General features: G+C 50.1%; 1 protein-coding gene across 3 annotated transcripts in view; it reads left to right on the forward strand.

Moving 5' to 3' along the window:
- TG (thyroglobulin) overlaps nucleotides 1–18839 on the forward strand; it is a 249593-nt gene that overhangs the window by 225807 nt on the left and 4947 nt on the right. For all 3 annotated transcript variants that reach the window (XM_037802989.1, XM_037802991.1, XM_037802990.1), the window contains 2 exons: nucleotides 3981–4162; nucleotides 6954–7061. In XM_037802989.1, coding sequence (XP_037658917.1) covers nucleotides 3981–4162; nucleotides 6954–7061 — 290 coding nt within the window. The remainder of the gene's footprint in view (nucleotides 1–3980; nucleotides 4163–6953; nucleotides 7062–18839) is intronic.

An 18839-nucleotide genomic window follows, 5' to 3' on the forward strand; every position in this document is an offset into this window, starting at 1 on the left:
ACCGGTTTGATACCAGCTAGTCTAATCCAGAACCTGCTCTCACAGCCGTTGTCTGTCCTGCTCCCTGGAGATCACCTCTGAGCAACCTACTGGCAGGGAAGTCCTCAACAGCAGGTTCAGCACCACCTGGGAGCTTGTTAAAATGCACATTCTCGGACTCAACCCCAGACCTGCTGACCCCAAATCTGCATTTTAACAAGGTTCCCAGGCAATTCTACTCTTAAAGTTAAAAATGGCTCACGTTCAAGTGCAAATGCCCTGGTCTAGTCCAATCGCAGCAGTCCGGGTGAACTCGAGGAAGGAAGGGTGCTCAGGTAAAAGGAACTGCTCTGCAAAAGCTTGGAAGTGAGAGAGCATATTTGGTGTTTCGGCAGCTTCGTGCTCCTTACGTGGCCTGCAGCACTTTGGGGTCTGTCCAGTAGCCTCGTTCCCAGGTCAGTTACAGGCTTGATGGAGGGGAAGGGGTGTCCACTGCGGCCTCAGGCTGAGCTGTGTTTGTTCCTGGCCTCTATTGCCTGGCCGTGTGCCTAAGAGTGCAGCACTTGACCTCTGTGAGCCAGTGTCTGGTGCTTAAAACCAAGCCCCTGCCTCCCAGGGTGGCCCTGGGAGGAGCTAGGAGGACAGACCCCAGGGGCCCGGCCCAGCATCTCACACAGTGGGTGCTCCGTGAATGGCACCCATTACCCTGCCAGAGAGCTTTGAAGCCTTTCTTGGTCAGCATCATTCTGTGTGGTTCTCATCTCAATTCTGGCAGGCAGCATCTCACCCGTTGCTGAATGACAGCCTTGGCCCCACTTCCTCCACAGCCCAGGAGGGGAGGCCACCTTGGGCAGAGACCTCATGACAATGCCCTCGCTTTGCAAATGAAGTGGTGCCAGGAGAGGGACAGCCCCTTCCCTGAGTCTGTGCAGTGAATGTCTGGAACGCCTGGTCTTAGCAACCAGAGTTCACCGTGGCTGCTGCCTGCCAGGAATTGGAGGAGGATTACCCCCCACACACACATGGTGGAGCAGCACAGAGGGGACGGAACTCAGTGCACTGGTGCCTGGTCCTCATCCCCGACCCTGCCCCCAGAACAGAATTGACACCCCCCCCCCACTTCTGCCCCAGTCCCAGGATCTTAGACCCACCCAGTGGCTGGGGCGGGGAAGGCAGATTTATGAATTCCTTTGTGATAAAATACCTGCATGCAGACAGTGCCCTAGCATTTGGCTTTCCTCCTCTTCCCTGACGCTGCCTCCACGCCCCCAACCCCGATCCCCTTGCCTTCGGCACAGAGCTGAGCACAGAGGCCCTGGGCCCTTGGCCATCCACCCAGGCAGCTGGGTCTTTACGTTCTCTTGCAGAGTTGTTTAAGAACTTCCTATCATTCAAATAAAGGTAGGCGTACATCCCATTTCTTGATTGTTTTCCTCATTTTAATAAAGTGGCATTGAGATTATCCTTCAATTTTCTAATTGAAGCCAATGAAACCCACAGTGATCAAAAGTGGGGCTCATTAGAGCACTTAGCATATACGCCAGACCTTGAGCTGGGTGCTTCATAACGTTATTTCTAATTCTCAAGACAATGTGGTAAAGTAGATTTTAATGATCTCCATCATGTGTGTGAAAAACCTGGGGGTCAGAAAGGTTAAGTGATTTGCCCAAAGTCACCCAGCTGGGAAACGGAAGGGACGTGACGCACACTTGAGTCTGCTGTCTCCAGGGCCCCTGCTCATTGCACTGAGACCTGCTGGTTCCTCTTAGCCGGCGTCCACTGTGTCCACAAAATGCAGCCATGTCTTGCAGGGGAATGCCTTGCAGTTGGTAGATCATTTTCACATGGCTCTTTTTCACTTAATCCTCATGGGAGGTAATTAAAAAAGGGGGGTGGGGTGGCTGTATTAATATTATCCTACCCATTTTAAATATGTAAGGCTCAGAGAGAGGTAAAATGTCTTTTTCAAGGTCCCCCCAAATTGGCCGTTGGGACTTGAACCCTAAATTTTGAGTCTAAACTCCACGTTCTTTTCACTGTGCTGGCCCAGAGTCCAGGAGGAGCCTTTCGATCCCGCCGTTTGGCTGAGGCCTCCAGGGCTGGCGGCTCTAACACAAGGTCCTGGTTAAGCAACAGGCAGGGAGGAAGGACCAGACATGAGCCATCAGGGAGACTCGGGGTTAACCCAGCTCATGCTTCCTGTCCCAAAACAAGCTATTTTGAGTCTGAGCCTCAGAATAATGGGTTTTAAATAGTAATATATGCCCAATTCACATGGTTAATTTCGTACTTCCATGAAACACCTGTGTGAAATGTTTAGCACAAAGTTTGACAATAATAAGTTTGCAAATGGTTACTGCTATCATTATTTTTTTGGTTATAAAATATCCCAAACACTCGGAAAGAACAAAAAGAATACAATACATCCCCCCCCCACCGCCACCAAACTATGGTCATTGACCCAACAGTAGGTGTGAAGCCAACTTAATAGATTGCAGGCAAGCATTTCTTCGAATAAACTGGACTAGAATAAATTGACTAGACCAGAATAGGATGGAAACCATCAGATGTATCGCCTGTGGTAAGAGCGAGCATTGCCTTCTGAACACTATTTCAGAGACGTGTGTGGGTGTGTGTGCAGCATGGCTACGGTGCCTTTCTTCCTGTAGGTCATGGTCAAAGGTATTTGAAAGTCACTGATATAATATGAATACTCATGCATCATGATTCAGATATAACAGGTGTTAATGTTTTGCCATATTTGCTTCAGACTATTTTCTAAAAAGGAAATGTTATAGGTAGAATTCCAGTGAGGCTGCCAGAGCTGCGGTGCAGCCAGTGTGGACAAGCCTGGATCAGTCAGTCCACCGACGCAGTCCGGCCGCTTCTCGTTAGACCAGGTTAAGGTCTAACCCCTTGCACGGGAGGGGTGGCTTCCTGATCATACCTGCTCCCGGAATTCTAATCCCAGACCCTGAATGTTTGGAAAAGCTCAGAGAGACAACATAAACATGCCAGGGTGTGCTGATAAGCCGTTCTTCTATTTACATAGGACCCCAGAACTGTGTAAACATGCAGCGCAGGACTTATGTGGCGAGGACCCTGGGCCTCACGCTCTTGTCCTGCCTGCCTGTTGCCCCTGGTCTTCAGAGACCAGGAAGCTGTCCTGGGAGTGGGAAACGGTCCCCCCAGGCTCCCCCAGTGCAGGCGCAGGAAGGTCAGGATCTGAATGAATGAATGAATGCATGAATGAATGTTGTTCCCATCTAGACACTCTCCCCAGAGAGCCACATCCTTCCCTGACCCTCCCTTGTCAGCTTGCTCCTGGCCCCTGCTTTTTCCGTCCCTCTTGCCCTGCTTTACTTTCCTTCCTCGCACCCGTCCCCTGTGAACTGTCCACTAGTTGCCAATGTCCCGGCTCTGCCCATGTGAGCAGGGGCTCGGTCAGCGTGTTCACCACTGTTTTCCCAGGCGTGGCAGGCGGTAGGCCCTGGGTGAAGATTATCTTTATCAATATAAAAGTGGACAGAGCATTCACATGTTGAACGATTAAGTCAGTGACTGGCACTGAATGCAGCTCTCCTAACAAACCAGACCATGGTCACTCGCGGGACAGCTGAGAGGGCAGCTGAGGAAACGTGGTGGGAGCCGGGGCAGGCCCTATTCCAGACACCATCACGGCCACCATTCGCTGAGCCCTTAGTGAGTGCCAGGCACTGTTTTAAGCCATTCCCCTGTATTATCCCATTTGGTTCTTAGACTAACCCTATTTGGAAACTACTCCCACTGTTGAGAAGGGGAAATTGAGGCACAGAGGGGTACAGCGGCTTATTTAAGGTCCTGCAGCCAGAAGGAAGCAGAGCTGGGAGTCACCCTGGGCAGTCTGCGTTTAGCACCGAGTCCCACTGCCTCCCAGAAAGAAAATTCCAGTCCAGGGGTTTGGTGATCCGGGCTCAGGCCTTTCAGAGTCTGAGTGGGGAATTCTGTGCCTTTTCTTTCAGAAATTTGAAGAAAGTCAAGGCAGGACCAGCAGCAAAACCGCCTTCTACCAGGCCCTGCAGAACTCCCTGGGCGGCACGGACGCGGACCGCAGCGTGGAGGCAGCCGTGGCCTGGCACTACTCCCTGCAGCACTCCACCGACGACTACGCCGCCTTCTCGCGGGCCCTGGAGAATGCCACGCGGTAAGCGCGAGAGACGGGCGGCTGCTGGTGCGTTTGGGTGTGAATCGAGTTGATGTGAAGATCGTGAGTGAGAAATGAGGGGGCGTGACTTTGTGTTTCTGGTTGCCTCGTCACCATCCTTTCAGTACAAAGCTTGGTGTCGCCTGCCAGGCAAAGCCCTGGGGCAGATGTGGGGTGGGCCCAGCTTCTGGGGAACCCCAGAGCAGTGGGAGAAGCGAAGGGTGACCCCATCGCCACCACGGGCTGTGCTCGAGCATCGGAGGATAGAGGCAAAGAGGTGCCTGCTGTATGCCCTGCGCAGCCCCTGGTCTGCCAGTCCTTGCAGACCCGCAGGTTCATCAGGCCCGGGGCCTCCGTGGTGGCCGCCATCAGCTTCATGCCAGGAGCTTTAAAAGGACGGTTGATGCCCAGGCTCAGAGGCATCAGTATCTTTTAGAAGTTCTTTGGGTGGTTCTCCCATGCAGCCAGGCTTCACTCTGCACTTGGCAATCAGGCATAGCAGGGTTGGGGGTTTTGTGCCCAATGTCACACCCCAGACAGGAGAGGAGCCAGGGCTCCTGATGCCAACGCAGCTCTCTCCCCTAGGGGCTGCTCGCCCTTGTCTCACCGCTGACCTGGCCCACTCCCCGCTGGAAACGTTCTCTGCTCCCCAGGGGGTTGTGTGTTAAAGGCTCTGCTGTCACCGGGCGTCACTCTCACAGCACTGGCCCCGGCTGTGCTGCAGTTGTCAGTGGTCACCTGACTCCAGCACGTGGGGAGATCCCTGCGCCGAGAGCTGGGTTTGTATGAGCCAGTACTCAAGAAATGACTTTAGAATGGAAATAAGGAAACAGCCAGGGTTTCGGTCCTTGCTCCTTTCCAGGGCCCCTGGGGATGAAACCACAGTGGGGACTCCTGCTCTCACCTCCCCTCTGAACCCCCTTGAGCCCCCTGACATGCTCCCAGTTTCCTTGGGTGGGGCGGGATCAGCGTCCTGTAACTGCTTTTCTTGCTCTTTCTCAGAAGTCCATGCTTCTCTGTCTGCTCTTTGCCTTTGCCCTGCTTGACTCTGTTGGGGTGTGAAGGGTGTCAGAGACCCACTGCTCAGCTCGAACTCTCCCGGGAGACTGTGGGCTTCAAGCTGAGGGTTATTAGCTCAGAAGGAAACTGTGTGCAGCCTACTTGGAGCTTAGGGATCAGAAAGCCTTTAATTTTCCCTCAAATGCAGAGTCCAGCTTCCAACCAAACAGCCACCAGCTATTTATGGAGGCCCAGCCTTAGGCTGCACCCTGTGAACTCACAGATGTTCAACTTCCTCACCCAGAGCTGCTCGTAACCAAGTCAGGCCTGGCTGCGGATGAGCTTGTGGGAAGAGCTCAGGCTGGACTTCAGTGCACTTAAGTTCCTGCCTCAACTTTGCCTTTCACTGGCTTTGAGGACAGTCCTTACCAGAGTAAGAGTTGAAGTCAGGGTAACAGGGACACTTCACTGAGGAGGCAGACGCATGTCCTCCCTTAGCTCACGCCCTCCTTCTCTCCTGGCCAGGTGGGAAGCAGCCTCCCCAGGCCTCCCTGCCTCCAGCCTCCTCGTCCTATGGATCCTTCCCTGAGCCCCTTCCCATCCCAGTCCTGCACCCGGCTTCTCGGGGGGACCATGAGACGACACATGGCTGCCCCCATCTGCGCTGCTGTGCCCCAGGACTGGCCCCGCGTTTCCACACGGCCTCCTCTGACCACGTGCGCCACCCTGCAGGCTCCCTGGCATGCTCGTGGCATCACCAGCATAGGGGGTGGACTGTCCTCCGTGTTGAGTGATGCTCATGCATGGGTGCTCAGGCGCAGTCATTCCAAAACCCTGCAGGGTGGACCCCCTTGGACCCAGTTGTCAATGGAGAAGATTGTGATTCAGGGAGAGGAAGGTGCTGCTGAGTGTCCACCACGACCTGGGGGGCCCACGGTCAGCAGGGCCTGCCTGGCTCCAGCCCCAGCCTGCCGCCCTCTTAAAGCACTCGCCCTTCGCCGCACAACACGCAGCCCTCCCTGTTGTAGGCTGGCGCTGCTTGAATTTATTCACCAAATTACCCCCAAAGGGGGAGTGAGTGTGAAACTTTGGGAGTTTAGGGCAGGGTTTCTCGACCTCCTCACTGGTGACATTTTAGACTGGATAATTCTTTGCTGAGGGGGCTGTCCTATGCACCATTGGGCATTTAGCAGCAGCCCTCAACCCCACCCACTAGATGCCAGGAGACCCTCCCCACCCGCACTATGACGGTCAAAAATGTTTCCAGACACTACCAAATGTTCCCCGGGAGGGGACATAAATCACCCCTAGCTGAGAACCACTCATTCAAGGGTGTCCTGTGCAGGAAATGTCCCTGAGGTCCCCGTGTTTTCTTTAAATGCTCAATTATTTTATGTTCTACTCCACCATATATCTGTTTTTGTTTTGCTATAAAATGTTTTACTCCCAAATCTATGCACAGCTGATGTTCTGGGAGGAGGTTTATCCCACGGGTTTCTCGGGCCTGAGATGTGCTGCTGTGGGCAGCGGTGTTTGATCTCATCCAGCCGTAAACCAAAGGGGACACTGGGTCCCACCTCCGGCTCTTCCGCGGGTCCGGCTGTGGAGTCATCGGGGTGGAGCAGGTGGAGAGGAGAGGAATGCCGGGGAAGGCGGGGAGGGTGTTCTCTGCAAGCCTGCGCCAAGGACCCAGATGGCTGGTGGCCCCTTGCCTGGGAGAAGCCTTTCCTCGGCACAGTTGTGCACAGATCTCCACGTAACTGGACTCCCTTCTCTGTCCACCCTTCACCAGGGACTACTTTATCACCTGCCCCGTGATTGCCATGGCCAGCCACTGGGCAAGGAGGGCCCGAGGAAACGTCTTCATGTACCACGCTCCTCAGAGTTCTGGCCAGAGCAGGTAAGGCGGCCGTGTGGCCATGGCGGGCGTTGGTAGGAGCAGGCCACCTGGCAGGGTCCTTGTTACTGCTCTGCACCACAGGGAAGTGGAGAAAAGAGGGCAGGACCCAGGTGCAAGTCCTGGCTCAATGGTCTTCCACACGTCACTGAACTTCTCTAAGCCTCTATTGCATCATCTGAAAAATGAGAGTAATAGTAATAGCCACTTTAATTCCCCAGTGTTGTCAGGATGAGCAAGTGAAATATGAGAAGTAGAAAAGCTTTGTAAATGATGAGGCATTTTGCAATCACAACATTTGTTAATAAGTGATTGGCCTAGCTTGGAAGAGGAGGCTTATTTTGAATCCTCCATGGAAATTGAGTTTACAAAAATGACTCCAAAATATAAAAGGGTTTTGTGATTTTGTGTGACAACCAGAACATTTTGTTTATTCCTGACACATTCACCATTCTTCCTTCCAGAATCAGTTCAAGTTACCTTAGAATAAAAGTCTCAGGTGCAATAAAATCATCAAAATGGGAAAGAGAAAAAAGGGTTCAAGTGAAAGAAAACCTGTGAGAAGGGAAGGGGCAACCAGAGAGCAGAGCATTTAGCCTCGAGTTTCCCAGAAGCCAAGGAAAAGGTGGGAGAAGTCTGGCTTCCACAGCTCCATCAGCTGAACAAAGGAAACCGAGAGGCTAAGAGGTGGGGACAAAGCTGGTCTCAGCCTCAGTGTCTGGGTCCTGGGGTCATGGGCCTTGGAGGGAGGCCCTGGGGCCCAGCACCGGACTTCTCAAGACCTTATGGTCCTGAGCAAGTTGACAATGTTGGCCCCATCCCTGCGGGGCCAGCTACTGCCCACGTGGAAGTCACCGCCCATTTCACACTGAAGCCCTCTGGGAATGTCAGGGCATCATGTTTGCAAGAGATGCAAGAGGATTGGTTTTTCACTTTATATAAAAATGTAAGCAAGGCCTGCCAGGTGGGGTCAACGGCAGCATCACCCAGACCTGGTTAGATGTAGAGCAGCGACCTGCCCAGAGCGTCTCTGATCTCCAGAATTCCTGACTAAACATGCAGGCTCTCTTCTTAGATCTATTTATAGTTTCAAACTGGTCCACCTCCTGGAGTCAAGCAACTGCCTCCAGGCTGTGAGAAGGAACAAAACTGGCAGGCAAGGATTCTGGTACCAAGGCATGTGGGAGGCGGAGATGGGGAGGAGGAGAGCCATATGGTTTGGGTGGAGATGAAAGGAGCCTTGGAATCCAGTGGTCTGTGGCCGCCCGTGGCCGGGGAGGACACGTGTGGGAAGCTGTACCTAGAATAGCCCTTGGCAGCATCTCCCAAAGGCCTGAGCTCTTATTTTGAATGCACTAGTGCTTCCATCTGCTTCTCTGCCTTCCTCCCTCCCGAGGAAGAGATTATAACAAAAGGTGCAATACTCCTGTGGCATGTTTATCAAAAGCCTCAAAATGTACTTCTACCTTTAGACCCCAAAATTCACCATGGCAAAAAAATAGGAAATACATCTGCTTCAGGAGGGCAAAAACAATCAAAGCAAAACAGGACAAAAGCAATCGTCTGATTCCAACCAGAATCAATAGCGCCTTGTCCCCACCCTCCTCTCTGAATGTCAGAGCCCTCCAGGGAGGGTTAGGAGCGGGAGGGGCCCAGAGGGGTCCTACCCGGATGGGGTGGTCCCCAGAGGGCCATCCTAGAACACAAACACAACTGCGTCTTTGGTTTCTCGTGGCCGCTTCGAGTCTCTGTTGCTGAACAACTTCCTCAGGCCCCTCCAGGACCCCCAGATGCAGCTCCACTGCGCTGATCCTGGAAACCTCCCTGGAAGTGAAGCGACTCGTGCACCAGACTCACACGAAGTGCTCCTGAGTCTTCACGACTCACAGACCCTCCGAGCCGAGGGACCCTTGAGTCCCGAGTGGGGTCGGGAAATCATGTCGGAGGACAGAATCAGATCCAACCACTTCATTCGGCAGATGGGCTGGAAAGGGGTTCTTTCTCCTCTGGTGTATAAGCTCCTGGGCTCGTCTTGCCATCTGTAGGGTGGGAGCAGGGAAGTGGGGAGACATCAGAAGCATCAACTTCCCACTGAGCTCCATCGGGTCCCAGATCCAAGGCCCGCAGCATAGACAGAGCTTGGAGGAAAAGATCATGAGCTGGTGGGAGATACGCAGACCACTCGGCTCAGTCCCGTGAAGGCGTCTTCTAGCTCTTGTGTCCTTGGAGGACAGAAAAACTCAGCACCACAGAGACATTTTACAAGCAGAGACCTTGCTACTCATGAAGAGGTAGATTAGCTTGGCAACCTAAGGCAAGCCACCTCATCTCCTTCGTGACTCAGTTTCTTCATCTAGGTCAGGAAGAAAAATAATAGTACCTACTGCAGAGGGTTACTGGGGCAATTACTCTGTATAGAGCACCACCTGGGAAACCATAAGTGCTGAGTGTCCTGCTGTCCTTGTCTTCAGGATGCATTTGTGACAGCTCTGTGTGGGGCCTTCCATCCCCCCGATCGCAGTATGGTGCCATCCCTGTGGTAGATGCTTGAATCAATGAATGAATCACAGACACTAACCCATTTAATTGTCTACAAGTTTGTGTTTTATGCCGAAAAGATGCCTCTCTCGCTCTGCCCTGGAGCTGTCACACATCTCTTTTATTTCTGGCTCAAATCTACATATTTAAAATATATGTGTGTGCTACATTTCCACCATCTGGCTCATATCTCCATTCCTGTTAGCATATATTAGCTTTCCTGGCAATCGCTACTGAACAAAACACAATAAATTATCACTTTCTTCCAGACTGTTGCTAATTGATCCCAGAAGGGTGTGGTTCTCTAACTGCCCACCTGGATGGCCTGTGAGGAAGGAATGGGCCTAGGGGAGGAGAGGAGACAAAGAAACTGAATCCTTATGTGTGAGGAAGAGGTTCAGTTTTAAGACTGGGAGTCAAAGAATCCTGGAATATGGAATTGGAGAGGGACTTTCAAGATGACCTCATCCAATTCCTTCATTTCACAGATAAAGAAACAAAAGCCCAGAGAGTTGAAGGGATTCTGTCCCAGTCCCAGAGCCAGTAATTGAGAGTCTGGACTCAAACCTTGTCTTCTGTTCTCTCTCCGATTCTTTCAGTTGCACCCACTTTAACCCAAATCCTCTTGATTCCCTACTTTGGCTCAATCCACATACTAGCTGGGCAACCTTGGGCAAGTCACTTAACCTCTTTGGGCAAAATTGCCTTCCCAGCCCCCAGTTGAGAACCACAGCTGTAATCCATTAGTAACTACTGACAGCACTTGAAGGGAGGCAGCCCCCCCCTCTCCTAGACCCCTACAGCCATGCAGGACCCTCCCCAGTGCGCTGGCCCCACGGCCACCCCACTCAGGCAGACCGGGCAGTGCATCGCAGAACCAGAGTGCAGAGCGAGGCTTTGGCGCGTCTCTGTTACAGAGGTGACCTGGAAGGCTGACAGGCCTCTCCCCGTGTTCCCACAGGTGCAGCCTGCTGCCCACCCCCCAAGGTGTTCTCTCAGATGCATCCTCTGGCTTGCCCAGGCGTTCCTCTAGGTGCCACCTCCCACACACTGCTCTGACCCCTTGCCTCCTGCCAGCCTCCATGTTTCCTTCTCGTTGATTCACACTTGATATCCTTCTCTCCAACCAGCCCCTTCCAAAAGACACACAGGTCCAGGCATCTTCCCAAGATAAGCCCCCTTCTGCATCCTCTGCACCTCATGGGCAAAGAACTCCCAGAACCTGTGGCCAGCCCACGTTTGAGGGTCCGTACCCCCAGCCCTGGTCATTGCACCAGGTCCCACCAAGTGTGAAAGGTGCCCTGATTTATTCTCTGATTCTGTCTGTGCTTAGAGGGCACTGAATCTGGTTCTGCCACCTACTGTGTGACTCCAGGCAGGTGTCTTGACCTCTCTAAGCTTCAGTTTCCTCATCCATATGATCGTGCTAATAATGGAAGTTAACACTTGTTGTAGGACTGTTGTCAGGCTGAAAGGAGACAGTGCATGCCAACTGCCTGGCTCAATGCCTGGCTGATAGTGGGCACTCTTTAAGTGACTGCCAATCCTGTTTAATGGATTATGCTGGAAGAATTCATGTTGGAGATGAACAGGGCCTAGGAAGATGTAAATTACAAATGAAGTGGTTTCTGGGTATCAGCTATTGAATGAGGAGTGTGTCCACTTCAGAAGGGGAAGTGGAGGCCCCTCATCTTAAAATTCCTGGGGCTGTACGAGCTGTGGAGTTCATAGTTTCCATGAAAATTCCTCATGAGGCTGTGCGTGGCTATCTCGCTTGACTCCTGTGTTGTGTTCAGGTTCTTATTCTAAAGCCCTGTTCTAAAGTTCCCAGGGTCCTGGGATGTCATTCCCACATCCCGACAATACTGAAGGCATTTAGACAGATGGGATTTGACTTACTTTGATCAGGGGACAGGGTTGGACTCAGGATTAAACACCTACCTGGACACTGAATAAGACTTTGGACCCTTCTTTGATCTGGGGAGAGGCAGCCCAATATAATGGAAGAGCACAACCTCTAGGATTTCAATCTCATCTCTTTCATTTATTAACTGTTTGCATTTGGGAAAGTTTCTTCACCTTAATTTCCTCACCTATCAAGTGGATATAAATATATCTGTTTTATGGTGTGAAGAGCCGGGGTATGTGGGCTAAACACCTGGTGCAATATGGACGTTCAATATTTGGTAGTGAGGATTATTTCCCTTTAGGAAAAATAAGGCTCTGAGAGGAAAAACAAAATCAAGATGAGTAAAGTGGCAGTAATTTTCCTCCTTTATAAGTTGTCAAAACCCTGGAAAACAAAGTCACAAATTCAAGATTCAAGGCATTCCAAACCCCACTGCCTTTGCTTGACATTTCTGTATATTCCAGGGGCTTTAAGCATTCCAGATTCAAACCATTATCTTTTTAGTTAATTGTCTTGGTGAGTTTGTTAGAATTGGCAAACCAAAGAAAATATTAAAAGTGGCTGGATTCTTGAACTGGGTCCATGGGCCTGGCTATATCCTGTGTGATTTACAATATTATTTCCCAATAAAGATGAAAAAAAAATCATTTTCTGGAATGCCCACTCTAATCCCATGATTTATTGGCTGACGCTATATGTCCTTGTCAATGTTTATTCAACATGTTTACTAAATGCCTTTGATGTCCCAGATTCGCTTCTAAATACTGGAGACAGAGCAGCCTGCACGAGGGAAGAGGGTCCTGCCCTCTTGGAACTGACACTGTAGGGGGGGAGATGATGGGTACTAGGGATGGTTACAAAGGATAGACAACACACACATAAATGGGGCCGAATAAATTCAGGTAACTGGGGGAGTCACACGAGGGTGCTGCGGTCCATGGAGAGTACAGGTTACCTGAGATGGGGGAGTTAGGAAAGAACCTACCAGAAAGGTGACATTTAAGCTGAGAATAGAAGGATGAGAAGGCATGGTCGTGTGAAGAACTGAGCAGTTGGCAATCCCAACAGAATGATCACCAAATGCCAAGGCCCTGAGATGGGAAAGGGCCTGTCACATTTGAGGCTAAGAAGGAGGCCAGTGCAGCTGGAATCAACTGGAGAGAAAAGTGGTTGGTGGTGAGGAGCGAGAGGTAGGGTCTTGTAGGTCCTGTAGGAGTTCGTAGACCATGGCAAGCAAGGAGATAGCATTTTATCTGAGTATCATGGGAAGGCCTTGGAGACTTTTAAGGAGCCATGTTATATATGATGCATATGTTGGTCATTTCATTCGTACCCAAAACACAGCTCACTAAAGTACCAGGTGATGTATTTTTTTTTTAAATTAAATTCAGTTTTATTGAAATACATTCACACACCATACAATCATCCATGATATACAATCCACTGTCCACAGTATGATAACATAGTTATGCGTTCATCACCACAATCTATCTCTGAACATTTTCCTTACATCAGAAAGAACCAGAACAAGAATAAGAAATAAAAGTGAAAAAAGAACACCCAAATCATCCCCCCATCCCACCCCATTTGTCCTTTAGTTTTTATCCCCATTCCTCCACTCATCCATACACTAGATAAAGGGGGTGTGATCCACAAGGTCTTCACAATGACACTGTCACCCCTTGTAATCTACATTATTATATAATTGTCTTCAGGAGTCCAGACTGCTGGGTTGGAGTTTGGTAGTTTCAGGTATTTATTTCTAGCTATTTCAATACCTTCAAGCCTAAGAGGTGTTATCTATATAGTGCATAAGAATGTCCACCAGAGTGACCTCTCAACTCCATTTGGAATCTCTCAGCCACTGAAACTATTTCGTCTCATTTTGCATCCCCCTTTTGGTCAAGAAGATACTCTCAGTCCCACGATGCCGGGTCCACATTCATCCCTGGGAGTCATACTCTGCGTTGCCAGGGAGATTTATACCCCTGGGAGCAAGGTGATGTATTTTTAAAAATAAAGTACAGAGTAGAAATCCTCTTATCTAATGTGATGGTCAATTAATCAGAAAAAGTCAATCAAAGTGGTAACCCATGAAAAATAATTAATAGATCTATACCTTAAACATTTTATTTTAACATTAAACGTAAAAATGTGCAGTCGCTTGCCATTCTTTTGATGCAGAGTCAAAGGCTTGAGTAGGAAACTGATGATTGGAGTTCTCCCCTTTAAATTTCTTGCAAAACCGTAAACATAACACATGGTCTATGACTTCCAGCTTTCATTTCTTGAGAGTGGGGCATCTGTATTAATTTAGTTAAGCTGTATAATTACAATGGCAAATACAACTGGCATAAACAGGTTTGGGACAAACAGTTGGATCTTGGTAAGCACACAACCTTGCTGGTGAGAATAGATGTGTTGAGCCAGGAAACTCAACTTTTTCTGAGCAACAGTTGTTCTGTTTTATGGAAGGAATAGTGTTCAGGTTAATCCAGCAAGTCTGTTTGAAAGCTTTAACTATGTTGCAAAATAATATATCATACAGCTTTGCCAGGATTTAGGGAATTATGAAAATATTGCAAGTATTTCATTTGGGGCAGGGGTGAGATTGTGTAATTTAAAGAAAATTGGGGAGCTCATTTTTAAAGGATTGCATCGTGCAGCCTTTTGTAAAACATGAGCCATTTGTACAGCATGTAATTACTTCCTGATTAATTCATGGGCAGAATCTGAGCTTTTGCATATTAGATTTGCCCAAAGAGGCAAATCCTATTGCACACTTACAGGCTTCTATACATAAGCTGTTTAACAATCCCTCAAAAAAAAAAAAAAAAAAAAAAAAAGCCTGGGAAGCAGAAGGACTTTCATCCCTCACTGTTCCCTGACTTCCTTTGGAGGAAGTTATCCAGAGATACTGGCTAGAGATAAGAAAAGGAGTATATTTTATGGGGATGAGGTCAACAAACTTCCTCCTGCAGACAGAACAACGGGAACAGAAATCCCTGTACAGCACGGGAGCCTCCCAAACCAATCCCATCAGACGGGCTGGAATGCCAGCCCCACCCCCACGCCCACCCCCCCATGCGCCTCCGCGCCCCTTATCAGAACTGACCTCCATAATGCGGACATGTGGCTTTTTCCATCAAAAAAGTGCCCACCCACTCTCCTCATTGAGGGGAGCCCAGGCTAGCCCACCTTCCCAAATCAGACCATTGCTTCAGCACAGCCTGGAGCCTGGCACAGCCCTTTGGGGACACCCCCTCAGCCATCGTGCTCCTGATGAGCCCCGAACATGCAGAAATTAGGGCTTCCTGATACGGAAGCAGAGCTCAAGTGAAGAGCTTGTGCAATGAATAATCTCTAGAATGTAGCTTTTAGCTTGCTGGAATGCAGGCTTGGACTCACCGCAAATACTCCAAAGGGATTCCAGAGCACTCCAGGCAAGATTTGAGATGAGCAGGATGGCTGAAAGCTAAGCCTGGGGGGAAACATTCTGCAAAAAGAACCAGACTTCTGTCTGTCCTGGACCAATGCAGCGGCCCCACCGTGGGTTCCTCGGTCCCACTCTTCCTCCCCACACCATCCCACTGATCTTTCTAGAAGACCAACGTCACTTGTGATGCAATTGCTTAGAAACTACCCTTTTAAAAAGCGACCTTCATTTTCTGTGACCTCAGTTCTCATGGAACGGAAGCCCAAAGGACCTTAGCAATTTTAGTAGTTTTCTTGGATTCGGAAAACTCCAATTTCACTTCTCAGCATGATTCACCTCTCAGCTCAACCTATGAGGCCCAGAACATGGGGGCTGTTTTCGTCGCCAGCACCAGCTCCCCCCATTCTGCTGCCCTGACTCTGTGCTCAGCCCCACCTCGCTGTGCCCTTCTCCACACAAAGTACAGAGCCCAGCCCATCACTTTGCATTTACTGAGCCTCTGTCCAAAGTGCCCTTCCCTGCTCTATAGACTCGCTGACCTCTTCCTTGTCTCTCAAGGAACAGGTCCAACATGCCTTCCTCTCGGATGTTCCATAAACACAGCCCCGTCTCCTTGCCTGGCACACGTAGCACCTCCTGGCTCTGTCCTCCTGTGGGGCTTTATAGATCATTCTATCATACAACCCACAGTGTTTTATTTTAAGAACAATGGGCATATCTCCGTCTCCCGTCTCCTTGACAGAAGGGCTGACATTCTTTTCTTTTTTTTTTTTTATCCCTAGCACCTATTCAGCACCATACACACAGCAGAATTTAACAAATCTGGCTTGAGAAGTGTCTTGGCCCTGATCTCCCATAGTCCTTACTATGCTATGGTCTCATTCTGGAATGGAAGCGTGCAACACAACACTCACACACACAAAGTCACCGGTCACACATGTGAACATGGCCGGTCAGCTCTTCCACCACTCCGGCTAAATGTGACTTCACCGACATCAGCAATGTTAACTCTTCCTTGGAGGCCAATTCATAATTATTAGAGGGATTTTAATCCCCCATCTACCTATGGGAAACCCAAAATACCATGGGGGTGCTGATCAGGGATGATCACCCCATTTAACAGATAGAAAACCAGAGGCCCAGGGAGTCAGGGGGGAAAGTGGGATTTGAGCTGAGCTTGCCCAGCTCAGACAGGGTGACTTCCCAGGCCCCACATCCATGTCTCAGTTGACCATGAGAAAAGCCAGCCCTGACCCCAGCAAAGGGTGAGTAACCATCAGATTGCAGAGAGGTTGACAGGAGTATTATTACCAAAGACAGCAAAGAACAACAAAAGCCACATGAAACCAGCCTCATGACCATTTGCCTTTAAGACCACCACAGGTTTCGGTAAATGACTTACAGAGATCAACCAGCACAGAGAAAAGAAGCCACATCAGAGGGCACGAAGGGCCTGCCCCTGACCTGCAAGCACTGGGGCCACCCCACTAATGAGCTTCTCCTTTTACCTGGTCAGGACCTGGGGTTTTCTTCCAAGTTTCCCTCTGTTGACGCTGAGCTCAGATCCCCTCTTCTTCCTCCAGAGGGTCCTGGAACTCTCAGCCAGTGGCCAGCTTGCTGAGTGCTTGGTCCTCTGATCCCAAATCCCTTCTTCCGAGGCTCCCACTGTATGTCCCTCCTCCAGATGTCTGCCTTAAACTGCTCAAAATAACTCCAGCATCCTGATAGAGATCAGCCCTGCGAAGGAAAAAACAAGGCAGGAGTCCACACCACAATAGGATCTCCAGCTAAACAGATCACATGGGCTGCAAGCATGGCTCCGTAGCCACTTTAGGGTCGTTGGACCCACTGGCCGCAGCCACGAGAGCCACTTTCACTCATCTCTTCCCAACTCCATGTCCAATGATGTCACTCTGGTGGCTTGAAATTTGCTAGGGTAAGAGTATTGGAATTGTCAAATGCTCCAAAGTAGTGCTTTGCTCAGAGAGCCCAGGGTTAAATGTTTAAGGCCTCCACTAGCACAGACCTTCTTGAAGACAGGATGGAATCTATAAAGCCTCTCCAGGAAAGATGTGCATAGACACAGTTCACAACATTTAACGTCTACTTTCGGGGAACTCGTGGTTCTCTGAAATCCTATACTGGACCCCAGGTTAGAGACCTTCATCCTTAAGTTTTCAGGTGCCTCTCACAGAGAAAAGCAAAGGGAATGGGGGTGTCTGCGGGAAATGGGGCCGAGGATTTGAGGATTTTATTGAAGAACCTCATTCCATGTCTGAGACAAATAAGATCATGTCACCATTTTACAGATGAGGACACTTAAACCTAGAGAGGTTATGTGCTTTGTCCAAAATTTCTCGGCCAGGAAGTGATTGAGCTAGGATTTGATTGAGGACGCTGGTCTCACAAATTTGTGTCTGTTCATTGCACCATTTGAAATGCAGCTTTTTGGGGGGGAAGAAACAGTAGACAAAACCACTGTGGTTGGCAGAATAATGGCCCCCAAAATGCCCCGTCCCGATCCCTGGAACCTGTGAATATGCTACTTACATGGCAGCAGGGGCTTTGCAGCTGGGTCTAAGGTAAGGACTTTGAGAGGGGAGAGGATGCTGGGCTGTCCAGGTGGCCCCATCTAATCCGTGAGTCCTCGAAAGCAGACAGTGGCAGAATAGTGTGTCAGAGACACATTGTTGTTGTTGGCCTTAACAGTGGAAGAAGAGGGGCATGAGCAGCAGCCTCTAGAAACTTCTAGAAGCCTCTAGGAGCTGGGGTTCAGCCCTCAGTTTATAACCAGCAAGAAAAACGGACCTTGGACCTACAACCACAAGGAACGGAATTCTACAGCCATCCGAAGGGGTAGGAAACGGATTTTTTCCTCTCCAGAGGAATGCAGCCTGCTGACACCTGGATTTTAACCCATTGAGACCCAGGTCAGATTTCTGACCTACGGAACCGGGAGCTGATAAATGTGTGTTACTTTAAGCCACTACCTGTGTGGTAATTTCTATGGCAGCAATAGATAACTAAGTTGCTTTCTCGGACGGGCCTCCTGAGAAACAGGATGGCTGTTTCACCTTCCATGGCATTCTGATGGTGGGAAAATCAGCCAAACGCTTCAGGACAACGAAGAGCTACCTGAGAGCCCGTCTTAGCTCTGGCTTCCCTGGCTTCTCGGAAGCCAGCAGGGAAGGGTTTAAGGGGTTAGCTGTCAAGGAAATTCAGGCTTTCAAAAGACCAGGGCTGACGCTGGTGGCTGGTGGAGGAAACCCACACAGGAGTGTAAGGGGAGCAGCCCTGGCTTGGAGTCACAGACCTAGGCGTGTGAGCTGGCATCGCCGTTTGACAGCTATGGGGCCTTGGCAAGAAAATCACCGAGCCTAACTTTCCTCTACTGCATAAAGAAGCGGCAGAACTATTCATGGGGCCATTGAGATAATAAGGGCGAGAGTCTGGCCATATGTGAGGGATTATTTTAATCACCATTGTTATGACAACATCTGTTTGCCTGGCAGTTTTCATTTTGTGCCCTTTTCCCTTAATGGACCTTAAAACACTGCTAACCACATATGTCATTTTTACCGACAGGTAGAGTAGACAGAGCATGTGGGGCCGGGGAGACTTGGGTTGATCCTGGTTATCCCGAGTTTTGGGCTTGATCACCTGGAAATGTGCAGACAGTGGCACGTGTGGTCCTGGTTGCTGGGGCCCACGGGTGTCCAAGGCCTTCCACGGTGCCTGGCACATTGTGGGCACTCGGGAAATGGTAACGACCAACAGTCACTGAGTCGAGCCAGCTTGGCAGCTGCAGAATCCAGGCTCTTTTCTGAGCTCTGCCACCGGGACTTCTGACCGTGGACAGGGGGCTTGGCTCCTTGGGTCCCAGGATCCTGCAAATTGG

Source organism: Choloepus didactylus, chromosome 14, assembly GCF_015220235.1.
Source record: "Choloepus didactylus isolate mChoDid1 chromosome 14, mChoDid1.pri, whole genome shotgun sequence".
Classification (NCBI taxonomy): Eukaryota; Metazoa; Chordata; class Mammalia; order Pilosa; family Megalonychidae; genus Choloepus; species Choloepus didactylus.